Source organism: Vanacampus margaritifer, chromosome 9 (assembly GCF_051991255.1).
Source record: "Vanacampus margaritifer isolate UIUO_Vmar chromosome 9, RoL_Vmar_1.0, whole genome shotgun sequence".
Taxonomy (NCBI): Eukaryota; Metazoa; Chordata; class Actinopteri; order Syngnathiformes; family Syngnathidae; genus Vanacampus; species Vanacampus margaritifer.
Window position 1 is genome coordinate 7,945,211 of NC_135440.1, and position 27,718 is coordinate 7,972,928.

A 27,718-nucleotide genomic window follows, 5' to 3' on the forward strand; every position below is an offset into this window, starting at 1 on the left:
GCTACGACGGCACCTCAACGACCCCAGACGGTTACTATCAGCAACTTGGCATACTCTTCTTAGACTTTTTGAACTTGCTAGCCTCCCACGAGCATCCCCAACGCTGAGGATTATCTAGCATACTGTACACTGAGCCTGAATCGCCGTTGTAATCAAGCTAGCGTAGATGCGGCAAGAGAGGCGGGCTAAAATGCTAAAGTTAGGCTAAAGCTACAAACAACTAACATGTCAGAGTCTGTCAATCAGCTACAGAGCGTGTGTGCAGACATTCCGGTGATAGAGAAATACTACTTGACAGACATTGAATTGCTGATGGTAAAGTGCAGACCATTTTATCTATAAAGGGAGTTCAGTGTTGTGTTCATGTTGGTGGGTTGCTTCCCAAAGTGGGCCAACGGGGCTTCAGTACTGCCCCTACTGCATGACATCATAGATAAGCACGAGGATGCACAACCAGTTGCTGCAGTGGCACATTATAAAAAAAAAAACATGCTGTATAGACAGTCTATTGACCAAGTTGACATATCCCAGGCAGCCCCTGTGTTCACTCCATCCGTTCCCTTCCTTGAAAGAAACATGAAGATTATACTGACTCTCTCCAGCATTCCGCATGCTCTTGTACTGCCAAGTGGCGTCCTGCCTAAACCTCCAAAATAACTTCCCGCTACTGATAGAGAAACAGAAGGCAGATGTTTACCGTCCAAATGAGACAAAACCTGATAAGCACACAAATCCAAGTTAAGTTCAAGCAAGCTGTATTTTGGAACACTTTGGAGGAAAGCTTATTTCTCACAGGTCAAAACATTAGGTATACCTATACAATGTATTGCAATCCAATACAACAACAGCATAAAATGCATTCATAAAAACAATCATACTTGGTTTGGATCACATAGTGAGGTTTTTGCAACATTTTTGGTGTCATTTTCAGTGGTCTACATAAGTATGTGGACAGGTTGTTCACTTTAAGCCAATTTTATCATCTTTGTTCAATGCTTTTGCTCACTTGGAAAACAAAAGGTACTCTGTCCTGAGTTGTTAACACATCTAGAAATAAAAGCTTGAATTCTGAACTTTTGTCTCATCTTCTGATCTGAAACCCAACAAAAACAAAGGAATTGATCTTGCAGTTCCAATACTTTTGGAGGGGACTGTACATCTTGATTGCTTTATCACACATTCATTTACAGTATGGTTGTATAAAGTTGCATCATAAGGACTGTCATTGTCAAAATACTCCTGTCTCTAACTGTATTTTCCTCTGACTTATTCACCTTTGTCACAAGCTCAAAGTCACCATAAAATCATAACATGCTCTCCAAATGTCATGACCTTATTTTATTGTATTATTTGAGCGCTACACAAAAGATTAAAATGTCTGAAATGTGTACGACTGATTTGTGTTGAAAGACATGCAGTAAACATCATCTGAGTGGGTGCGCATTTGTATTAGTTGCCTTATTCTATCCATACTTGACGATGAATAACCTTTCACCTAAACTCCGCTGCACGCTCGCACTTGTGGGCTTTAGGCTGGCGAATGTTACATAACAGCTATAACTGCGCCAAGCCTGACCTCTGCTTCAAATATCCTTGTGTCATTTCCACGTGTCATGCAATGGCTCTTTAGCTTGTAAGAAATGTCACTCATCAGCATGAATAAAAGCGAAACACACATTTGTAATCACTTGTGATGTTTATTACTCAAGTAAAAACTATATTATAACTGCTATCTGGTTCTTAATGTCCAGTATCTACAGTAACTGTGGCCCTAAAAACAACAACAACAAAGTCAAAAGTATAAGCTGACTATGGGTGAGAGACACATTCTCACATTATCACGCAAATAGACAAAGTTTCATGGACAAAATAGTCTTCACTAAACCTAGCGCAGTGTTTCACAACCTTAATTGAGCCATGACACACATTTTACTTTAAAAAAATCTCACTGCACACCCCATAAAAAATGATTATGACATCTGGGCCTGTTTAAGAGAGAACACGGCGGACAGAAAGACATTTAATTAAGTCTGTTAATGATGATGATAATAATAATAATAATAATAATAATAAAACTCTTATTTCGTTAGTTCATGCGACTTTTACAGTAGTCTACTATAAATAGTTATGAATAAATTAATAAATTTTTGAAAGTTCCAACCTCACTTACAAATAAAAGTAAATAATAATAATAATAAAATAAAAATAGTGCCAACAATATAATTTGCACTAGATAATTTTTTGCTCGTTGTCGCAGATCACACAACGCCACTTTGCTCATAAACACTTGAGTGGATCCAATAAACTGGTTTGTTGATAAGAAGTGCAGTGGTGAGGTGAGTCTGCTGCGGCTGACGTGTGGTCCCATCTCGACTTGGACGTGCACGTCGCATCCACTTGTTGCGTTCACACTTCACAGCAGGTTGTTGCTATTTAAAGGGACAACAACATGGCACACGGACTGGCTAGAACTCAATCCGGCGACACGGAAATGCAAAAGTCCGACGACAACAGAAGAGCCTTCATGTACACAAACAAGCGGGGCTATGAAGTTACCCGAAACCCACACCTCAACAAAGTAAGTGTGGTGACGTTGGAAAGAAGTTTGAAACGAATTTCGAATGTTACTAGCTTGTAGCGGTCAGCTGATGCGTTTAAGTGTTGTAGGACGGCAATGACTAATTGTTAACGGAACATATACTGTATTGGTTTCTTTCAAAATGACTTGTAGTGATGTAAATCATAAGTCAGAAAAATAAAAAACAAAAAAAGATCACAGCATATTTCTGGCACTGACACATTTCAAAGCCTCCCTAAATTTTGATGTCTGTAGTTGAAAGTAACTGAAAGCTATATTTCATTATGCCTGAGCTTTTTAGTACTGTGATGCCAAACCAATAGGTTTAACAAGTTAACAACTATGCACAGTTATAATCGCTATGCTTTAAGTAGTTAATCAAGTATATAAAATAGCTAAGTATGTAATTTTGATAACAGTAGCCAGCGTACATGACTCAAGAGGAGCAACTGAACGCAGCATTAGCCAGAGGGTTAAGTCAGTTATATTTAGATTTAAAGAGCCCCCACTGTGAAGCATACAGTATCAATGTCTCCCTGTCATGTAACATTTACTTAACAGTGTTGATGCTTGACATTATACATGACAGGCACACACATATATTTATACATTCTGCTGGGGTGTAAGATGAAGTCACCACGGCACCTGCAGTATTTTCAAATACTGTATTGTAGTGATTGTCAAGCCATGCACTTCCCAGGAAGCTTTGAAATATAAGTAAACAAAGCTTTACTTAGCATTTATTTACATTTGTTTCTGTTGCGTTGTGTGTGCATTGAGTGTGGTTATGTTGTCTTCATTGAAAGCGCAAAGGAACATTTCCAATTAAAGGTCACAGGGTTAAGAGAAAGGAAAAGAAAGGACGGAAGGAAGGGAAAGGAGCTCCAAAGTTGGCTCAAGTCAGGATGTTAGTGTGTGGCGTGACTGAGAGTTATTATGTTAGTTGTGTTAGCAGCTCTTCTTGAATGTGTATTCTGTTACGGCTTGTGGGACTAAAGCGGCTGAAGCGCATCAGTAACTATGTCATCCTTTAACCACATTTGAGGGTGTTACAATATTATGGGTTAAACATGTTATGATGGTTGTTTTCTGAAAGCAAAATGAGAAACTAGGGAGGGCGGTTAGTCACGCTGACAAATGCTGAGCCAACTGTCATGATTTGACGTAGGAGGATGATGTGCATGTTGTTCTGGTTGACAACATGCTTCTTTGTAGGTTTCACCTGGGCAGACTCACTTAACCTGTTCCTTTATTGTTTTCAACAAACACATGCTGAACAATAGCGCCCTTGCTAGCTGTTCTAGGGAATTCTCTGGGTTTGCGTAGTGCAGTGAGGGTCACAGAGGTCATCGATCCAGCTTGATGTGATCTCTCTCCATGGTGCTGACTGACCACTAAACTTTTCAGTGTGGTAATAATTTTGTCTATCCCTCAGGAATAACGTGAAGGTTGTCTGATGCTCATTTATTAAAAGTTACTCACACACAGTCAAGTTAGTGTGATTCCTCCATTCACACGGTGTTCTGTCAGAGAGGCCTGACATGAACAGACAAAACCAAGGGTGATAAAGATGTGGTTAGTCTGTTGTGCAGTCCGTTAAAGGCGAGACTGATAATTTATCAGTGGAGCTTAAACAAGCCAGTGTGTGGTGGTGGTGGTGGTGGTGATCTGTTTATCTGCACAGAGTTTGTTTACAGTTAATGACTCCGATCCTGAAACCACCAAATGTTGCCAATGAACCCTCCTTGCTTATTTTCTAGAGCTAAAGTGAGTCCAGCGTTGTGAGTGAGGTGAACCGCATGCTCACATGTTCACTGTTAATGAGAACACAACAGCCTGCAGGATTTCATTTTGGTTCAACAATTCTCACTCCTGCTTTGCTAGTCATTTAGTAGTCGTTGAACTTGATGCAAATTTTCAATGCAAATATTAAGCATTGGTCCACTGGGACAAGTAGCCTGTAGCCAAGCTTTTGACTCAGTTGCAGTGATGGCTCATCAATAGAATGCGTCATAGAATGCATATTTCATTCCCTCACCCAATTAGAATCGGTAAGGAATCAGATTGGTAATGGAATTGGAATCACTAAATTCTGAAGAGCTTTGTGCTCGCCAATTTTTTAGTCCAGCTAACACCTGTCACTGCCAGTAATCACTTGCTTTCACTAAATTTGAATTCTGTCCTCCATCCTTGTTGCTTCTAGTCACACATGTGTATATACTGCTGTGATTGCCCAATGTTTATTTTTAATTGGACCTTTTTTGAACTTTTGCACTTGGAAAGGAAAAAGTATTGCTTTTCCACATTTAGGTGTTTATTTTTGTGTAAACTGAAAATATGCAATAAAACAGGTGGATAGAAACACATTAAGTGTCCAGCTGGAATTTTATAAATCTGTATTTGACCAAGTGATTTTATTTGGAACGGTTTTCCCCTTTAAACTGTACGTATGAATGTTTGCCGTGGAGGTCAAATTGGATACTCCTAGCCTCTGGTCCTGTACACTGTTTGTTTACATCTCAATTTACACTCCAGGGCCATGAATGTGCCCACTGTGCAAGAATGCTCTTAAAGAGGGCTCGATAGCTTGACCTAATTCATGAGGAAGGCTGCTTGGTTTACCATTTCGGGTTGTTACATGCTGTTTTGTCTCTCTTAAAAGAGGCCTTTTATAAATTATGACCTGAGCCCTTGGTGGTGTTAAAACAAAAAACTGCCTTTGGTTTACTTTACCGGCTCAGTCGTTTATGTGCATTGTTGAAAGTAAATGTTACAACATCCATATTGTATGCTTTTAATCCCGCTTAAAATGTTATATTCGCTATTGGTGGGAGGTGGCTCTGTCAAATCAAAACCTCTTCATCTGCTGTGACACCCGCTCAAGGCTTTTGAGCAGTGACTGAAAAAAAAATGAAAAAAGTTTTCTTTGCAGCCAGGTGAAGCCTCCACTGTCAGCGCTGTGCCTGAACCGGGCCGAGGAAATTGGAGCAGAAGGTCGGAAATGACTACTAAAGCATGTTAGTGGCCAGGCACAGGCGGGCCTCTGTGGCTCAGGCAGTGGCACATTGTTGCCCTCCATCTGATTTCAGCCAGCCCTGGGGATGAGGTGTGTTTACCTCACCCAGGTCAAGTCCACTTCACCTCCAACAGGAGCCAGTCACAGCACAACCTGCTAATTGATGCTGAGGGCAGCAGCGCTGAAAGCGGCCTGTCCTCACATTGACAGGCTTTGATTTCCTTTTAATCTCTGCACACACACGATACCTGTACATGCAGTCGTGCACACTGGGCAACGTATGCACCCGTGGCTTCACATTGCACATTGGTTAACTTTGCCTCCTCTCTCTCTCAAGAGGGGGAACCGGATATAATAGATGTGTCTTGTGTGTGCTTGCTGTCCAATAAAGAGATGAAGTGGGTTGCGAGGTGTAGAAAGGGTTCTCTGTGGTGAGGACGAGAGCGCTGGCCGCGCTCCACAGACGTCCTCTGTCTCTCTGCTTGATCACACGTTAATGAGGCATCTGTGTGAATCCCAGCCCTCACCACGTCTCTGACGCTTGTTTCGCCTGCTGCTGCTTTGAAAAACAACAACATCCTTTTTCGAAAAGCGCTTATAGCACCCAATCAGGGATGCTGTTTCACCTCAAAAGCTGAACTACAGATGCCCATTTATTGATGCTGTACTGTAGATGACCATAACCAGTGCATCTTAAGAGGTGCAGAGAACTGAGACAACTGTGGAAGGAGAGAAAAAAAGCAGATTTATAAACAAATGACATTAAAAAAATGTAAAGAGTGGGGGAAATGTTGATGCACTACCTAGACCATGATGTGACTTGGGCTGACCTTTCCAAGCCTCTTGATTGGGTTCCTAAAATGTGATGGTATGCTAAATACCGCAGGTCCTGATAACCCACTGCAACAACTGGAAGTCATTAGACTCTCATGTTTGTTACTTTGGTTTGGCTGCAACATTCATCAATTGCTCTCAGATCCTTTCACCACAAGTGAATTTTCCTTCACCCGTGGCCAGCATGCATAAATCTACGAACAAACAGCATACAGTAAATTTGCCGATTTACCAAAACTGCACGTGACTTTGGCTGAAACATGGAGTGTGTGGCTCTTGACTTGTTTGGTTACCATACAATTGCAGTCTTCATTCAAGTGATTGCATATTTGTGATTAAACAATTACGTGTATTTGAGTTAGTATAGTAAAGGTTTAAGAAGATATTGCATTTGTATTTGTTATAAGTGAAATGTCAGACTGCACCAGAAGCAATGCATTATCTGTAAGTCTGTTGGACTCAGCATGTGGGGAGTGATAGCAGGAAGCAGTGGAGGGATGATTTCAATCTTCTTACAGCAATATGCAATGACATACAGAAGCCTGGAATTGCAAATGCTGAGTAAACATTTTTAACTGGCAAATACGTTTGAACATATTTGCAAGTATGTTTGAATGTAATACATACTTTTGTAAAGAACGTTTCCAAGTACGTTCAAAGGTACTTGTAGGCTAAATGCTAAGAACTCTGCATTTCCCCCCCATAATGCTACGGGGTATTTATTGACTTATTTAATATTGGAAAAATGCCAAACAGAAATTATGAATGGCAAATATAATAATAAATAATAAAAATGACAAATAAACAATGTGTATTTACTTAATTTCCAAAAGTATTGATCTAATGTAGGTCAAATCCTAAAAGAAAAAAAAGAAAAAGCTTTTTTGTTAACTTGCACATGCGCAAGTCAATAATACCCTATGGCATTATGGGAAAAAAATGCCAAATAGGAATCAGGCACTGCAGAGATAATAAGAAACAAGAAACACATACTTTGTTTATGAATGCATTGGTATAATTTAGGCCAAATACAAAAATAGTTTTTTTAAACTTGCGCATGCGCAAGTAAATACACTATAGCATTACGGAGAAAAAAGGTTTTAGCATTTAGCCTATAAATGTTTATAATTGTATTTGTAAATATGTTTAAAAGTATTTGCAAGTTCTGGGAGTCCTCGAGTTACGTCGCATGCGACGTACGTCGTTTTGACTTTACGGCGCCCGTGCCTCATCCGTAGCACTTTTTTCATTAATTTCCCACAGTAATCACGGCATTTTAAAGTTATTTAAAGTTGTGTTGTTGTTACCTCCAGCAATGGACGTCCATCAGTAGGTCGGCTCGCCGTCAGGCGTGTCATGTTTCCGTGTTTAAGTTTGAATTAGCTCCGCTCTGCCGCCCGTCAGCAATGAATGTTCATGCAGAAACAAGAAATATTGGTTCCAGCTCTTGCGGTTCGCGCAAATATGTTTTTTAAAATTACTGTACAAAGTATTTTGATGTAAATATTGACTTTAACGGTGAAATCCGACTCAAGTTGAAATTCGGGTTACATCACCAGCGTAGGAACGTAACTTGGACGTAACTCGGGACTCCCTTTACTGTACGTTAAACGTTCAAACGTATTTGCCAGTCAAAAATGTTTACTCCACATTGGCAGTTCCACACTTTTGTACTTTTTTTTTTATGTCACCCTATTTATAGAACCTCAACCTGTGGCGGCTGTGGCTCAGGGTGTAGAGACAGTTATTCAGTAACCAAAAGGTCGGCTGTGCGATCCCCTCTCTCCCCAAGTCATGTGTTATTGTGTCCTTGGGCAAGGCACTTCACAAACATTGCCTCCAGTGCCACTCACACTGGTGTATGAATGGTGCGAATGTTTGGTGGTGGTCGGAGAGGCGACAGCCTACCCCAGGGCAACTGTGGCTACTAAAGTAGTTTACTACCACCAGAGTATGAGTGCATGAATAATGTATCCATTCCATTGAGTGTCTTGAAAAGTGCTATATAAATCCGATGCATTATAATTAAGGCAATACCTTCCCTCACTTGTGCGCAAAACTCTGAAAATACTTACTTTTCCCCTTCAGTCACTAACTTTGAACTTCCAATCCAGTGGGAGACAGATACGTTATCTCCACTGAGCACCATGGCTTCAGATTTGGGGGGGAGCTCTGGAGATCTCCCATTGAATGACGCCAACAGAACCACGTCGTCAGCAAATTGTTGAGATAAGAGCATCAGGTCACCCTGGTCTATGCCTAGAAAATATGTCCAGAAAAATAATCACACTATCGATAACAAAGGCAGCCTTGTGAGGCCACTTTTCACCATGAACATGAATTACTTCCACCGGTGACAATACAAACTATTTTTCTAAATCTGTTTTGTCTTGGTGCAGAGCAGTGGGACTTAATCCCTCACCCTCAACTCAATGGACTACAGGTATTTGTGTATATGTGTTTGCATATGTATGTGTGAGTAGGTTATCTCAGGTGTAACCAGGTGTTTCAGGTTGTCAGCAGTGGTTGCTGGTGGTCAGACATTCCTCAAATAGAGTGGGCTGTGTCGACCAGAAAGAAAGCACATCCCCGTTCCCCGCCACCCATATCTTAGGTGAATTACTGAAACCCAGGCACAATGTAAAAAAAAAAAAAGAAAGGAAGAAAAAAATGCTCCATTTTCATTTGCAGACACAGGCTGAATAAATATATCAGTAATATGATCTGACTATCAGTTCAACTCCCCACACAAAGACTTCATCCAAATAGCACAAACTCCCCTGCTCAGATTTTTGTAAGTCACTCCTCATTCATGGGAGGACAACAGCGAAGCCATTAGTCTTGTTCAAACAGACACAGGGAGACTCTAAGCCTCATCACCTTCCTATGAAGCTCTTGTCAAACATACCACCTCATCTATTCCTCCTTTTTTTCCCTCAATGCTTCTTTTGTTTAGAATATTAGCGTGGTGGAGGTTTTGGTCGCTCTTAAGCGATACAGATACAAAGATTTAAGGCAGTATTTAGTTTCAGTCTTGGACAACATACTGTAGATTTTGTAGATATGGTTTTCCCAAGGTTGCAAAAGATTGTAGAGAACGGCTGGCTACTGGTCTTTTAGTACATCAGTTTTTCACCTCAAAGGTGCAGAGAGTTGACGATTTTTTGTAAGACTTGGACCCTTTCCCAGGAACACTCAGGCTCCTGAGGGACCTGGACTGACGAGGATGAAAAGGCCTCCTTAAAAGGATCCGATGCATTTAAGGGGAGCTACATGGCCCTTACCTCCACCCTCTCAAGGTTGCCCTCCCTATGTCAACAGCAGCTCACATTTCAAGGCTATTGGACCAACAAACTTGTCTGTACATTCACAAGTTGACACTTTCTTATTTAAGCAGTGCAGCTACTGCATGTTTGCTCAGGATGAAGATTTGAAGACAGTTTTGGGTAATATCTTCATTTTGCCAAAATTTCATGGCTCATGACAGTGAGAGGATAATTACAGGACCCTATCGTGCTTGCGCTTTAATCACAGATGCAGTTATAATATTGGTTGAGGTGAAAGGAAGTGCTGCTGTTTTATTGATTTTATATTGGAACCCCTTCATTACACATGTGCATCAGATTTGTAAGTAGTGTTTATTCATGACGTAGCAAGTAGCATCTATCATCAGTTTAATGAAAGATTTCATTAAAGGGAGATTGACAGTTTTAATCTTAATTGCTTCCAGGAATACGGCCTTTAGAATTTAAACACTTAGAAATTGCTGCACCATGACATATTCTTCTTGTGAGTCTTGTGTTAATGACAAAACAGAAGAATGTGGCAACCAGAAGAATGTGCTGCTTCTGAATTACCCGGCCCCAGCAAGTTGACTGATGCTATTTGAGCCCCTGACATAAACTCTAATTTATGTTGAATGTAATAGCGATGAGGTTTTCTGTGACCGCCAAGATGGTCGGAAAATTTCCTCAAGATTTTTCTTAAGGATCTCAAATCTGTCTGGTCTCTGCAATGTGGAGAAAACTTTAACAATGTTTGAACATAGTAGGACTGTTCTGTTTCATACAGTTTTGGTTATTTTTTTTTTTACATTAGTATCTTTAATGAGTAGTATTGTTTACACTTTAAAGCTGCTCAATGCAGTTAACTGAATTCCAAATCTCTACTGCCACACGTGGCCACAAAATTTAACTGCACACTCCCTTCTTCACGTGCAAGCTGCACACTTGTACGAGCACAACTTTGTTACTGAAGACTCAGCACAGAGGCTGGAATCATCATGACCAGTACCGGGCCAAGCCTCTATGGGTCCCGAAGCAAAATTTGATTGTGGGGCCCCCTATCACCGCCAATAATAGTGCTTATTGATCATTCATACTCTTTCATTATGAATGCACTTGTAAAGCTATATGTGAGACTTGTAGTTAGATTGTAATCCACAATGATTAAGGCCATCAAAGTAGACAACTGGTTTGCAAACTTGTAGGCAAATCTTTGAATTACTGCAATATTTGGCAAATTCAGCAAATCCCCCTACTGGCCACACAGCCCCAAAGAGAAGCCTGTCATGTTATAATCTGAAATGTTAGCAAATTCAGCAACACAACCGGCAGGGACTGATTTACACTGCTAAAGTACTAAATCCTGGTAATCCCGTGGGAATCAACTTTACATTTAATTATGAGAATGGGACGGGAAATGAGGATAAGAAATTAACAAGAGCAGGATTATACAATACAAATTTTAAGAAAGAAAAATAAAAATAAAGATCAAACTACACTGTCCAAGAATTTTTTTAATAGGCTATCGTTATCAAGCAAAATAAGGCGACATTTATCCTGAATGGAACTCTACAGAACGTGACGTATTTTCTTCATAGTATCATACTTTTCAATTTAATCCATTCTCGGCATTCCCTTCATGTTAAATGTTCACTTTTACCCTCGGTTACAACCGAAAAGCTTGAGGTAACTGCAAATTGAAAACAACGCAACAAAATGCCAATATCATCACTTCTTATCTTTGGAGTAGAAAGAAAGCCATTTGCGCATCGCTTTTTAAAACCAAGTTAGATCTAATCTGGAATTATTTCCATTTATCCATGTTGATGATTGATGGCATGTCTCTTGTGACATCCATGCCGGAGAATTTCCTTCATGTTAAGGGAGATGGACTGAAGACAAATGTAATGATTAGATAAGGGTGGTAAATTTTGTGCTGAATCGCCATTAGCGAGGGTCGGATAACTGTCCCATGATTACCTACCTAAATATTTGGAATTCTTCTGAACCACGTGTCACTGCATCTGCCGTTCACACGAATCAGTTAACTCAGTGTGCAGGCAAACTTGGAGGCGTCACTGGTAGGAAGATGAATAAACATGGACTATAGGTAGTTTTACTTTCTGATTTGCTTGCGTGATGCTTGGAGAACTGTAAAGTAATTTGCGCACTTTGCAGAGCCAAATTCAAACAGCATATTAGTTTTATACGTGTTTGGCGTATCATCTCAGAGCAAAAATCCTTGCTAATTTTGATTGTGTGTTAACAGATGTATTTTTCAAGGATGAAAGAAAGCTTTTAAAATAGTCTTTGATTGTGTGAATGCTGAAACCGCACACCAGTGTGTGGGTTCAAATGCCGGTTGGAACACTTTTTTGTTTTCAACTTTAATTTCTGAAATATTCACTGTCCAATAATTTAACATCCATGTTATTAAATGACATTTGACATAGTTTTTTTTCTATATTAATCCACTTTACATTTTTTATTACATGCATACATATTACACTTGATTATTCAAAACAATTACATACAATGACACAGCTACGTCCATATCCACAATAGTGCATGCAGCACATGACTGATATGTGGAAGGTCAGGGTTCAACTCCTGGTTGGAACATATTTTTTGTTGATGTAATTTTCACACAATTTATCTTTCAATATCCTTCGTAAGCATTTCACAAGCATCCCAAATGCATTCAAATATTAGCATTCAGCTCTCAGTGTTCACACGCAATTTTTCAGAAATTGCACTTTGCCTAGTTCTAAATATAGTTTTTATTTGATGACTTTACATTAATTCCAATATTTTACTCAAGTAAATATCTGCTATCTGCTTTGAAGAAAAAAGTAGAAGCAGAAGTAGAAAATGTGATTAATTACAGAAAAATTGTGCAATTAAATAGTTTTAAAAATAGTTTTTGCTCCTTTTTTTCATGAGCTGGAGCTGGACTCTGAAAGAGATCTGAAAGTTTTTCTTCATACACAAAAATACCATTTTGCACAAGTATTGTTCACATTTAATCTTAAATCTGTGTTTGTGAGCATTTCTATTTTGTCGAGATAATCTATCCTACCTCACAGGTGTGGCATATCAAGATGCTGATTAAACAGCATCATTATTGCACAGGTGTGCCTTAGACTGGCCACAATAAATGTGCTCTGAAATGTGCACTTTTATCACACAGCACAATGCCACAGATGTCGCAAGGTTATGAACATACAAAATATAACCACAAACTAAAAGAAACTGTGACTTAATACATTTGTGCATATAGTCCAGCAGTATTACAATAACAGAATGATTATGAATAATTTATATAATTGACTCTGACACAGATCCTAAGACCCTTTATGGTATGATAGCAAAATATGTAATCAGTTAGATGACGACTGATGGCAGCCATGCTCTCAGAAACACTTTTCCCTTTATCAGTGTCTAAGTGGTTCTTAAAAAAAAAAGCCAAGCGATGAATGGATTGCCAGGGGATATTTCTGGGGAGACTCGAGAGGTCACTATTTGTGTTGGAACAAGTCCATCCGGACTGAGCATCATGGTGGCTGTATGTTTGGCACATCAAACACATACGATAGTAAGCATGAGCAAATGCACATGAATGTGCATTCTGGCATGAATGAATGCACTGAATTCATTCCTCACTCCTGCATCCTCAGCTAGGAAGGTTTTCACCAGCGGTCACCGTCTGTCTGTCTGCTTGGCTGTCAGCATGATTGCATGCAAACTACCAGGCTGATTTAACTTAACGAGGAGTGTGGCAGGAATGAAAGCATTAGAGTTCAAAGAAGATCCGACTCAAAAACAGCATTTATCTGACAGCACACTGGGTTGGACGTTGGAAAATAAATTTCGTTAAGCTAAACTCCATGCCTCTTGATGGTTTCAGTTACAGTTTCAATCCAGTTATCCCTCTCATTTTTTTACCCTTTACACTCTGAGGCCCCGTCCACACGAAAGCCAGTTTCAATGTATCCTTACAAATTTTTTACCGTTTAGGCCATTCGTCCACACAATGGCGCGGTTTTTGGAGCTTGAAACCGATCACTTTTGAAACCGGGCTCCAGAGTGGAAAGATTTCAAAACGCGCCCCGTACGCGTCCGTCTGGACACCATATGCAGGATACTCCTCCAGTGATGACTTAATGGTTGCAAAATCTCACGTGACTGCGCGCGAATCATCAGTCTGTCAACAACAATGGCAGATAGCCGTGCCGTAGTCGTTTTACGCAGCCTCCTTAGCTTGCTTTGCTTTTGCAGCAAAATATTTTGCTTTTTATTCCCACGTTCAACAAGCGATGTTGTACTTGAATCACCCGCCATTGTCACTTCTCCTGTGTTTGTCTTTTTCATATTGTTTTGATACATGCAAAGCCATGTTCTGTAGATTCCAATAAAGTTAGGGGGAAAAAAGTGTTTTTCTTCTTCGCTGATTCTTCTTCTACGCTTTCCGTTAACTCCCTGTGGCTGCGCTACAGCCCCACTCCAGACTTGGCATATACATTACAGCCGTTAAACATACTGAGCGTCTTCTTTTGGACACACGCAAGTCTTAAAATGCTTCTGTGTGTACGAGATTTGTTTGAGGAACGAAGCCAGCTTTGCGTCCGTCTGGACGGAGCCTGATACTCTACTTTCTGTCACCTCAAGTCAACCATCCATTTGTTTTTTTATGCAGCTGGCCCTAATTAGGAGGTCACCATGTGCCTTTCACAGCTGACTTGAGTCACCCTGGAATGGTGACCAGGCAAATACAGAGCACATGAGATGACAACAACAGACAGTTATGGGCAAGTGTCTTCAATTCTGACCTTACATACGTTTATGTATTGAATTGTAAATGGACTGCATTTTTATAGCGCTTTAACTACACCATATGGTGCTCAAAGCGCTTTACATTTAAGCCTCCCATTCACCTATTCACACACACACTCATACACCAGTGGTCGACTGCTGCCATGCAAGGCGCTGCCAGGTCCACTGGGAGCAAATCGGGGTTCAGTGTCTTGCTCAAGGACACTTTGACATGGTCACCAGTGCAATTTTTGTAAGCAAATCATTTCCATGCATGTGGCTCACCAGGTAACATTGGAGCAGTGCTGCAAAATTGCCGCCGAGCAAGAATTTTTTTCTGTCCCCAATTTCAGTCCAACACCAGTTTTACGTTATCCATGGCAAGTTTCTGGGAACAGAATCTGTTTTTGGCAAGCCTGCTACTACCACCACTGATAAAAACACCACGTTCTTAGAGCAGGTGTTCACGCAAAGCAATGGATCTCAGCGAATGTGCCTAAAGCCTGGTACACACATAAAGATACTCTGGCTGTTTTTGTCAAGATTTTGCCCCTTTCTGACCAAGGACGTCAAACGCCCGACAATCTTAAGTCTTGTAAGATTGTCTTATAATAATATTTTTATGTGTGAGCTGTGTAAGGATAGATTTGTCCCGATATTTGGGTCCAAAACCAGTCGGGGCTGACAATCTTAAATAATGAACATGTTCAATATTTGTGACGAAAATCTTGGGGGAAGCCGAGGTTCTCGAGCCAGCTGACTCCGCAGACTGTGACGTGAACGGAGTGTAGCCAAACAAAAAAGCTCTCTGACATGACAAACGAGCGCTCGTACATAAACAAATTAATATCACCTACCTGATGTTCAACCATCCATTTTATGAATACCAAGTGGTTACAACAAGGACCAGGCACCTTTGCCGTGGATTGCGTGATGACTACAAGTAGCACTTTTGGTCAGTAACCCATGTGTTCCTGTGTGGGCTGGAAGTTAGTACTTTTACCCTACAAGCGCGTGTTCACGGGATCAGACATTAACACTTTATACTGCTCCCGTCTCCTGCCTCCTCAGGAAATATTCGGCAATCATCGGCACATACCTGGAAGTGCATCTTTATATCTTCGTGTTTGTGTCACGTGTGATCACGCGAGAGCTTTCCCTCGGAGAACTGGATTCTTGACCAGTGGTGGAAAACAATCTTTATGTGTGTGGGGAGCTGTGATGAGATTATCTGAGCACCCCACACAAAATACGACCAAAACTGTTAACTCTTTGACTGCCAACCATTTTCAGAAAAGAGAACATGTGGGTGCCAGCTGATTTAGAGCATTTTGACTGATCTTTCAAGGTCCACAGAAAATGTTGTGTTTGGACTATGGAAACACCGATACCACCAAATGATAGATTGAACTCTCATCTGTCATCAGAAAAAAAGTTTGTTTGTTTCTACCTTATTCTGCTTTTCAGTAATCAACAATAGAAAATGGTTAGTTTCACCCAAATGCTCTGTTTTGAAACAAAATACGGAGAAATCAAGCTTTTTGTGAAACGATATTATTTCATGCACTCTAGTGAATTTGACACCTTTTTTTCCCATGAATGATGCCCCAAACACCTAAACAGTGCTTTACTTCTATAAAACACTACCACCAACAATGAAAGTGTTTTTTGATAGCAAAATACGTTTATTTACATTCAACAGTGTAACAATTTGACAAAACAATTTGGCGAACTATTTACAAATGTGTGCAACTGTGCATGTGTGGTGTGTGTATGTGTTACTATTTACAATTGTGTGGATGTTTCAATTACACAATTTTTCTTTTTGTGTGGTATATTGTGTAACACTCCCCTGCGTGCAAGGGGACGCAGCAGGATTTGCACCACAGATTAGTTTCACTGCGATTGCCCCTTCGTGTGCAGACCCTACACTTTCTTGCCGGCCTTTTTCCCTGGGATTAGCAGGTATGTACTGCAGTGTGTGTTTGGCCATGTTGTCATCAAGTCTACTCTCAGGATCATGATACAGTGATCTGGTGTTACGTCTGGCTTCCTCATGCCCTTCAGTTCCTATACCTGCAACAACTTCCTCCTCCTCCTCCTTGTCTTGTGGTAACAGCCACCCTCTCACCACCTGTGGGATAAACTCCAAAAAGTGTTGGCACTTCCCAGGATTTTTTGTTTTCTGCAGGATATATGCATTGAACATGCATATTTGAAATAGATAGGCAACACATTTGTTGTGCCATTTCAATGTTTTCCGCGTAAATGGGTGGTAAGAGATGTTCTGATCCATCTTATCCACTCCATTCATGGTGGCATTGTAGTCCAGAACCAGTGTCTTCCCCGTGATCAGACTGTGCCCACTCCTCCGATGAATAGGCATTGGACTCAGGGTACTCTTCATCGTCCGATTGAACGTCCGCCTGAGCAGAAGTGCTCGGTTGTGCTCCGCGTTTTCCGGCGTTAGCATCGCTAGCCGGTGAGGCTTTACAACGTGGTCGAAGCCGCCGCGTCAGCGTTTCAACTTCGGCATCAACCTCGGAGTCACCATAATCATCATCATCAATGTGCTCTTTAGCACTGGTCGATGCTTTTCGTCTTTGAAAAAAATGCTCAAGCGTGAGCTGCTTGCAACCGGTCGACATTTTCGCTTCCTCAGCCATTCTCCCCTCAACACTCTAGCTCCACCTCAATTCTTCTACTACTGACTCTTACCCGATCTTGTCCAAAAACAGTCATCGCTGCCATCTAGTGCCCATAAATAGTCATTATACTAACGTGATCTGCTTGATACTTTGAGCACAGCTGGCCAAGGCTTTCCTCCACTTGTTTCCATTAAAAAACAAAGTTAACGTCTTTTAACGATTTTGGCGGCACTCATTTGGATTTTACTAAACGTTATTAAACGTTTTTGGCAGTCAAAGAGTTAAATGCCCAATGTTTTATCTTTATATGTGGGGTCTGACAAAAATAACAAATCTTTTAAGATTTGAAAAATCCTTATGTGTGTACCAGGCTTTTAAGAGTAACAACGCTTTACCTGTACAGAGCTCAGGCAGTTCAAAGACTTCAAGTAGAAGATTATGATGGTCAATATGCAGTCAGGGACAGTAAAATTAATTGCATGGCAGTCATCCATTTTATTTATTAATAAATGATGTGCTTAACTCTTTGACTGCCAGCCGTTTTCAGAAAAGGGATGCCGTGGGTGCCAGCTGATTTAAGCATTTTGATTGATCTTTCAAGGTCCACAGAAAATTTGGTGTTTGGACTATGGAAACACACATACTACTAAATGAAAGATTGAACTTTCATCTTTCGTCAGAAAAAAAGTTGTTTCTACCTTATTCCGCTTTTCAGTAATCAACAATAGAAAATGGTTAGTTTCACCCAAATGCTCTGTTTTGAAACAAAATACGGAGAAATCAAGCTTTTTGTGAAACGATATTATTTCATGCACTCTAGTGAATTTGACACCTTTTTTTCCCATGAATGATGCCACAAACACCTAAACAGTGCTTTACTTCTATAAAACACTACCACCAACAATGAAAGTGTTTTTTGATAGCAAAATACGTTTGTTTACATTCAACAGTGTTCTGATCCATCTTATCTACTCCATTCATGGTGGCATCGTAGTCCAGAACCAGTGTCTTCTCCGTGATCAGACTGTATCCACTCCTCCGATGAATATGCATTGGACTCGGGGTACTCTTCGTCGTCCGATTGAACGTTTGCCTGTGCAGAAGTGCTCGGTTGTCCGCGTTTTCCGGCGTTAGCATTGCTAGCCGGTGAGGCTTTACGACGTGATCATAGCCGCCGCGTCAACGCTTCCAACTTCGGCGTCAACCTCGGAGTCACCATCATCATCATCGTCGTCATCAATGTGCTCTTTAGCATTGGTCGATGCTTTGCGTCTTTGAAAAAAATGCTCAAACGTGAGCTGCTTGCAACCGGTCGCCATTTTCATTTCCTCAGCCATTCTCCCATCAACACTCTAGCTCCGCCTCACGTCTTCTACTGATGCCTACCCGATCTTGTCCAAAGAGAGTCATCCCTGCCATCTAGTGCCCAAAAATAGTCATTATACTAACTAGATCTGCTTGATACTTTCAGCACAGGTGGCCAAGGCTTTCCTCTACCCGTTTCCCAAAAAAACATAGTGAACGTCTTTGGCAGCCCTCCTTAGGATTTTACTAAACGTTATTAAACGTTTTTGGCAGTCAAAGAGTTAAAAAAAATTGCAAACCCTAAGCTGTCAAATGCTACGTCTGTCTAAATGATACTTGAAACGGAATAGAAAAAGGAAGTGTATAGTGATGTTTGGGACAACCTGTTTTAACATTAAGGAATGGACAGTAGAATTGCTTGTTATTATGATGGCAAGACAGTGGACTCAACAAAACCGTTTTAAACATGTTATTGTATGTTCACGGCTGAAGGGTTGTCTTTACAGAACATGGCATCATACATATAGAGATAAAGCAGAACCAAAAAGGTGATTGGTCAGCGAAACAAGCACTTAAACAAGAGGAAGTGTTACAAATATTCTTCAGCAGAGTTGAGGTTAAGGTAGGGTGACCAGATTTTCATAATTAAAAAAGGCCATGCTACAGTTTTACTGAAAAACAAATATACAATAAATTCTCACCAGGAACTATTAATGATCAATTTCAAATTGATTATAAATAGTTCCTGGTGATAGAAAAACCGAAGCTTTCTGAAGCAGTAAATCAATATAAAGCAATGTGTCATGGTTCAGTGTTATGAAGCATTTGCCACAAATCGGTGTGGTGGGTCACGACACTGCTTCGCCACTGCTTTCTGTACCACTGAAGCAAATGTGTTGACATGGTTCAGTGCTTCGAGGCATTTGACACAATTCAGTGTGGTCACATCTGCTGGACAAAATTATATTGCATTTACGTTCAACCAAAGGGAAAAGCGTCACAGAAAAATATGACCTGTGGGTGGTGCGGTGGTTACCTACCTTGCCTAAGGTGCAGGCAGTAGCGGGTTTGCCTCCCAGAGGGGACGTCACTTTTTTTTTTTGCAGATGTATTTAAAAAAAAAAAGCTGTTGTGTCAGTTTTAAATAAAAAACTGAAATGCTTGTGTAATGGGAAACTCATGATGGTAGGTGTATAGAATGCTAGTGACACTGGGATGGGATGGGGATTTGGGTGTTTCACACATTTTTGTTTAAAAACAAAATGATCTAAGCAGCATTTGGTTTTAGCTGGTTCCTCTTTTTGTTTATGACCTCTCCAGCTTTTGAGAAGATTATTTCACATGGCACCGCAGTGACAGGCATATGCAAGTAAATCTTCGACAACTCCGCAAGATGGGGATAAATGGCTGCCCTAGAGTCCCAGTAGTTCAAAGCGTCCTCTCCTCTGGAGAGGTAGGGCTCAGACATGTAACCTCTACTATTGCGTCAGCTGTCACATTATGGACACTCTGTGTTGCACTTGCAAGACATTAGGACAGAAAGAGATTAAATCAATCGTTCATGTTTCGCTGTCAAAGGTAACTCCAGACTAACACAACCAACCAACTCGACAGTCCAGAAGGGCCCACAGACTATCAGGGTCAGCCTGTTGGGTTGAGGGTCCAGGGGCTTCCTTCATTGTAGACTGCAAAAAATAGAAATTGACATATTACTTTTCTAAAGCCATAGACAAGCACAGATAAAATGAAGTTAAATTATCTGTGATGTTGTGGGTGTGGGTACTGAGCGCCTTGCCATCAGTCATGCACATTTAGCTGTGAGCCGAGAAACGGCCTCTTGTGCTTTCGTCTGGTTACCAAATGCTAGAGTTTTGAATCTTGGGTCCAAAACAGTCGCCACTGCCAGGACCCGGATGTTTTCTACATTGCACCTTGTCATTAAAAAGTGCAGCAGGCTCTGGCTCAGCTGTTTTGCACATAGGTGGAGTAATGATGTAGATTTTTCAGTAATTTTTTGCTGAAGCATTCTAACTAATGGTATTACTTTGGATGCAGACACCTTCTTCTCCACTGAAAGCTCTATAGTAGCCAGGGACAGGGGTCCCAGAACTTCAAAACATTCTGCCACTGCCTCGTACTCAGCACAGCTCAGTGGTAGCACATCTGTGGTTAATGATGCCAGGGCTGCTCCCACTGGCTCACGCGGCTTAAGTAAGCGTGGTAACATATAAAAAGTAGAATTCCACCTTGTGTCAACCTCTTGAATAAGTTTACGGCATGGTTTGTCTAGTTGTAACTGGACTTCAGTCAGTTTCTGTTTGACCCTTGTGCTTGTTTTGAAGAATGCTACAATTTTTCTGGCTCTCAAAGGATCTCTTGACAGTTCTGTTGTTGCCTCAAGTGCCTCCCTTGCCACTAAATTTAAACTGTGGGCAAAACAAGGAATGTTGCGTAGTTTGAGAAATTTAGCACAAGCCACCATATTTGCAGTGTTGTCAGTGACAAGACAGTGTATTCATCAATTAGGTGTTCTTTGGCAGTCGTTGGTTTTCCGCTGTGTGTAATTGTGGGAATTTTGTGACCCCTAACAGGACAGATGACAGTTGGCATTTTTCATCTATGTAATGACATGTGCCCCCAAGGAAGGCATCCATGTTGACAGATGTCCATATGTCTGCAGTCGAGGTGACTGCCGCAGTTTTTGGTGTAGAGTCTACACCAAAAAGCGGTGCGTCTCCATCGCCCAGAAAGCCCCTCCTCACCTTGCCGGTGATGTCATGCTAAAGCGACCGCAACTAGCCTGCACTGCACACACAGGCAAAATTCAATGGGGAGCGCAAACAATGGTTTGTGCCTGTTTATTTCAGCCTGAAGACATCGAATGAATATTGCAGCAGCCAGAAGACTGCATTCAATAATGTTAAAAAGGTTTGCACCTCCTCAAAAGTCCAAGCATTAATCTGTTTGAAAGCCATTGTTGTCCTCCATCGTTAATGGCAGCTGTTTTTCCGGGGTGGTGGTTTGCGCAGCTGCACATTGATGACGACTTGTCTCAAACCAATCATTGGCCTCCAAAATAATTACATCACGTTTTGGAACTGGGCTACTTTTTTTTAGAACCGCAAAGGAGCAGGTACCAGAAAAAGCGAGTAGAGAAGAGCCGGGCAGATTTGCTGGTGGAGATGGGGATTTTGCAGAGTAGAGTAGAGTAGAGTAGACTAGAGTAGACTAGAGTAGACTAGAGTAGAGTAGAGTAGAGTAGAGTAGAGTAGAGTAGAGTAGATACTGGCGGTGCAAACAAGGCTTTAGTTGGCCTTCCCTCCATTCTCTCCCTATTTCACCTCACTCTCTACAACCACACAATCACTCAAATTCATTCATTTGTTCATTCATTCCAGATTTTTACGAACCGCTTCACAATGGTGCACACGTGTGCCATTCACGGGTGCAAAATTGGGCGTACAAAGATGTGAAATGAAACTTCTAGGTAGTATTGATCACTACACTTGACCTATTTAATCACTAGTCAATTTGGTAACTGATGGTTGTGTTATTACTTTAGCTAATTCTAAACACAAGGTTCAAAACTTGTCGGGTTAAGCCAGGACAATTGCATTTGTCTCACTCAATGTTGGGGAAAATTATGCTTTCAATGTTGTGAAAAACAAAAATGTGCCTTTCTTGGAATCTTCTTTTTACAGAACTGTCATCCTATTGCAGAAGAATATCCTTGCTGCAGTGCTTGCTCTTTCTATCACCGTTCTTTGGAGGCAAATGAGGCCTAGTGGTTTTGTTTCTATAAATGGCAACCACCAAACCAGGACGTGAAAAAGAACTGTAAATACTGGCCAGGTCAGTGGCCAGGTCAAGCTCGTGAGCTTTCGCGCTTGGCAGCCAGATGCCAGGACTTCATAAGTGATTAATAATTAAAAAGTAACCATATGATCCACCCGTCTCAATTTTTTTGTTTTGTTTCTGTTTTCCTGCCATTTATCTCCTTTTTTCCAATTCTGTCCTTTAATCCCAACTGTGATAACTGTGGGATGAGTCTGCCATTCCTCCCGGACATCCACTCTCTTACCCCCACCAGCTGTTTTCACAGCGTCTAGACACACAAGCCTCTGCTGATAAAACAAGAGGACACTGCAGTGCGGTCATCAACAATGATGACATTCTCAGGAAGCTCTTTGATTGATTGGAGTCTCAGATCATCTGTTTTCACTTCTTCACATTTTGGCACATCATTTTTGTGTTGTTGATGCAGTGGATATGGTCATAAGCATATTTACAGTGTTTGTATACACAACATAAAACTTGAAACGCCAACTGTGTGCGTGTGTGCAGTATGCATACAAGGGCAAAAGTGTGTGTTTGTAAATACTGATGCTGGATCATGAAAGGAAAGCCCATTATGACTCATTGTTTCCTGCAGCTGTTGGCCGTAACTCCATCCCAGTGCGGGGCACCGTTGGCCATGAATTCATTGGGAGTTTTCCTTTGATAGCAGGGAGATATTCCAGTCCTGCTGACTCCTGATATGTAAATGCCTCCCACATGAACTTTGCTGTCCAAATTGGCTTACAAAGCATATCTGGGGCACACATAAGAAGTGAATGGCGATGCTGAAGAAAATTATTTGGTTTATTTCACCCATCAGTGGGAATAACTGAGTTGCAACACTACTTTGGCTTGTGCTGAGTTCTTGGGAAGTAGACGTGGCAGTGTTAGATGGGTTCGGAAAGACGGTGCTTGTGTAGTTTTGTGGGAAAACCTTAGTGCTTTATGCTCCCTGTTTGGTCAGCTGCAGTAGGTTTTCTGATCCGAGGAGCCCTGACATCACCAGCTGAAGTGAATCCAGATTCACAGACTCAGCCAATGTGTTCTCATTGTCCATTTGAGTAATATTCAGTACATTATTCGCCTTTCATTGCCTTTCTTTTTAGTTTCGTTCAAAACCAACATTTGCATTGGCAGCCACTACAAATATTTTAAGTGTGTATGTAAGAGTAAGAATTGTTAGAGAGGATTTTTGAGATGCAAAAACCGTATTCTTTTTTCACCACTCCTATTTGTTTTTATTTAAATTTTATTTTACTTTAAGTACTATAAGTAGTTTGCGCCATTCCATTGGGTAACACACTAGTAAAAGTATTTGTCTGTGTCCTTAAATTACCCAAACATTTGTGTGGGATCCTTTTTCTTGAATGTTCTTGAAAATAACTAAAGGTGAAAAGTGAAATGACATAGCCATAGATGTGCCACAACTATTTCCTTTTCCTGACAACAGATGGACTTTAAATCAATATTCAAGGCAAGGCAATTTCAGGACGCTGTTTTGGCCAAGCAGACACATGGTTTTGATGATCATATCCAGATGATAAAGATCTTTTTTTGACACTGACTAAAATCAACATGCAACATTACGTTTAGGTGCAAGGTGGATGTTTTGGACTTTTAATGAATGATAAAATGTTAAGAACTTGAGTTCTTATCTATTGCATAATCGTTAATTTTGTGATTAGGTAACAATTTATTTTATATTTGAACAATTGAGCTGTAAATAACTTTGAAATAAGAATGCATTCAAGATGGGTGCATGTGTAATTTTATGCATGGCCTTTCTTACATGGATCACCTTTATGGATTAATACCGTAATAAGACATTATTATTGTTATTTTTAGCAGTAACATCAGTTGTTAAGGTCACTAGAAAAGGGGTTATTGAGAGACTGGATGACCCAAGTCATGGCAGTGCCGGTGAGGAAGTGGTGCTAGTCTTGAAGGAGGAGGAGGAAGATGTGGTGGTCTTTTGGGGGAGAGGGAAGAGAATGGAGCAGGAAGCAGCAATAACCAGCCTGGTAAAGAAGTGTGTCAGGCTGACGTACTGTAGACAGTTATATTATGCATAGGATACTACAAAAATGATCAGACCTAAAATCACTGTCAACAGTTTATCTTAACTTACCTCGCTGGTGCTTGGTGGTGGCATGCAGCTGGTTGTGTTAATGAACTTAGATGTTACACCACTTCCTTTTTTCCCCACCTGTTACGATTGTATGCCGCTAGACAAGGGACTTGACAAAAAACAGCTTTCTACTACTGTGTGACAAACAGCATGTTCGAGAGACGTTGAACTAACAGATTGACAACTTATTTACAAAAGAGTGTTAAGTGGGCTGTACACATTTCTGTTTTTCAGATATCATTCGGATATACAAACCCAATTCCAAAAAAGTTGGTACACTATACAATTTTTAATTTTTGGGGGGAGAGTTTAAACAGAAAATTTATCATTTTAGGGGAAACTGTTGATTTGAAATTCCATGGTGTCAACAAATCTCAAAAAAGTTGGGACAAGGCTATTTTCACCACTGTGAGGCATCCCCTCTTCTTCTTACAACAGTCTGCAAACGTCTGGGGATCGAGGAGACACGTTTCTCAAGTTTAAAAATAGGAATGCTGTCCCATTCATGTCTAACACACGTCTCTCTAACTGGTCAACTGTCTTGGGCTTTCTTTGTTGCACCTTCCCCTTTATGATGCGCCAAATGTGCTCTAGAAGTGAAAGAAGTGGACTGCAGGCTGGCCATTTCAATACCCGGATCCTTTTCCTACGCATTACGTTGTAATTGGTGCTGCATGTGGTCTGGCATTATCGTGTTGAGAAATGCAAGATCTTCTCTGAAAGTGATGATGCCCGGATGGGAGCATATGTTGTTCTCCAATCTGAATATACCTTTCTGCATTGACGATGCCTTTCCAGATGTGGAAGCTGCCCATGCCACACGCACTTATGCAACTCTATACCATCCCAGATGCAGGCTTATAAACTGACTTGGGTTTTCCTTGTCCTTTTTAGTCAGTATGATATAGCGCCCCAGTTTGTCACAAAGAACTTCAAATCGTGATTCGTCTGACCACAAAACAGGTCTCCACTTTGCCACACTCCATTTTAAAGGACCTCTGGCCCAGAGAAACGCCTGCGCTTCTTGGTCTGCTTTAGAAATGGCTTCTTCTTTGTACTGTAGAGTTTCATCAGGCAACGGTGGCTGGCACGGTGGATTGTGTTCACCCACAATGCTTTCTGGAAGTATTGCTGAGGCCTTTCTGTGATTTCCTTTACAGTAAGCATTCCTGTTTGCGGTGCAGTGCCGTTCAAGGGCCCGAGGATCATGGGCATCCAGTATGATTTTTCGGCCTTGACCCTTACACACAGAGATTGTTCCAGATTCTCTGAATCTTTGGATGATGTTATGCACTGTAGATGATAATTACTTCAACCTTTTTGCAATTTTCCGCTGGTAAACACCTTTCTGATATTTCTCCACTCTCTTTCTGCGCAACATTGGAGGAATTGGTGATTCTCTACCCATCTTCGCTTCTGAGAGACACTGCCACTCCGAGAAGCTCTTTTTATGCTCCAATCAAGTTGCCAATGGACCTCATTAGTGGTAAATGGTGTTACAGCTGTTTTATAATAATAAACATATTTTTCCTTTAAAATGATACATTTTCTAAGTTTAAACTTTTGACCTGTCATCTATGTTCTATTCTGAACAAAATAATGGAATTTGGCACTTCCACCAAATTGCATTCAGTTTTCATTCACAATTTGTATTGTGTCCCAATTGGGAATTGGATTTGTATATGAGACCATCAGCATTTTACAACTTGCCTATTGACCTTACCGTAAACCATGCCTTCATGACCTAGTAAACCAATTAAGACGGAAGACGTCATGTCTTTGTTGGCACGTGCGTTTTGCTGCAGACAAACAAAGCAATACAGCTTCCCGTGGTGCATTGCGTGGTTATCCAAAGGCAAGAAAAAATCAATAAAAATGGTTAAACGCTGTAGTCACGGCTTGTGTAAGAGTGACGACCATTATCCTAATCGACTAACCGGTGTCCTGCTGTAGTCACGGCTTGTGTAAGAGTGATAACCGTTATCCCGATCGAATGGTGGTGTCCAGTTTATTCCCTTCCCTAAACTTCAAACAACTACGAAAAATGTCTGCGCTGGATCAAATTTTGTGGACCACATGACCAGTTGAATCCCTCCAAAATTACCAGAAACTACTACATCTGCGTCTACGTCTGAAGGTAATTTTCTCCATTGTTGTTTTTAGCCAAAGGCTAACGATAGCGCCGGGTAGCTAACTTTCCAGGCGTTTGTTGACTTACTATTTACTATTAATGCCAACAAAACATTGAAACTATGACGTAATATAAATCCATTCTTACCCTGCTTGACAGGAGCAAAAACCTCGGTTTTGCTGATAATTAGTCAAAGTGAGTGAGGTGACTGTCTTTTTGTGTTTTCTGTAGCAGCACAGGCAGTGATGTGTATTTCCTTTGTTTTTGGGCAAAATTGCGTGGTGAGGGAGTGAAGATATGCTTCACTAAAAAATTTAAAGCCCCTCTGCTTGCTTCAAAGAGAAATATCGGTGTCCTGAAAATACCTGACCGAGAAATCACAAGGAAGAATTGACAACGTTGCCATTACTGTGGATGCACTTTTGCTCATCTTGACCGGTAAATGTCTGAGGGCGCTGCTCGTCGCATTTAGTGGGCAGGGAGGGGCTTGCCACGGTAGGGTCAATTGTCATTGGAGCAGTGTTGCAAAATGGACACGTGGCATCCCCAACTGCAGTTCAGCGCCAGTTTCACGCTGCTTCAACGTGTACTACATTTTACTGTACCTTCACTTGTATGCTTAGCAGTATGTCTCCCTTTAAGTTTGATGGTTTTGATTCGGTCCTACCATTTCAAGATATCCTTGAAATTGTATCAGTTTGACCTGACTTAGTTGCTAGTTACAATGGTGAAAAATGTGGGTGTTGCACCGTTGCAGCATATTCATGTTGTAAGTAAGAGAGGGAAGCGGGGTTAAGATGGCTATCACTATACATCACTTTCAGTCAAAGGGGTCAAACAAAAGGGCCATGCAATGTTTTCTGGTTTGGCAAGAAAGAAAAGAAAAGAAAGTGATCCCTCTTCCACATTGAATAGAAAAGTGCTTTGCCGTGATCTCTGCCAGGCCGTATATGAGTGCCAAACTTTTAAGCCCCTGTTGACTGGCCTGTGGACTTTGGGTCCTGTGTCTGACCAGTGAGTGTGGTAGCAAGAGCCTCAATGAGGAGACCCCCTATCGTTTTAGGATGAGACCAAATCTAAATGGTGTTTGGGTTTTTTTGGTGCCAAGGGCATTTCATTTTAAGAGAACAATTACGGGGACAGCA

General features: G+C 41.0%; 1 protein-coding gene across 3 annotated transcripts in view; it reads left to right on the forward strand.

Moving 5' to 3' along the window:
• Positions 1-2,346: 2,346 nt before the first annotated feature.
• The window catches only part of me1 (malic enzyme 1, NADP(+)-dependent, cytosolic), an 86,641-nt gene continuing 61,269 nt past the window's right edge, over positions 2,347-27,718 (forward strand). Inside the window, exon 1 of one of the 3 annotated variants that reach the window (XR_013295319.1) lies at positions 2,347-2,578. Coding sequence is in view for 1 of the 3 variants with exons in the window: in XM_077575616.1 (XP_077431742.1) it covers positions 2,450-2,578 (129 nt within the window). In the remaining 2 variants the exon portion in view is untranslated. Of the gene's footprint in view, positions 2,579-14,430; positions 14,521-27,718 lie in introns of those variants that run through there. The other 2 variants (XM_077575616.1, XM_077575617.1) reach the window with 2 other exon arrangements.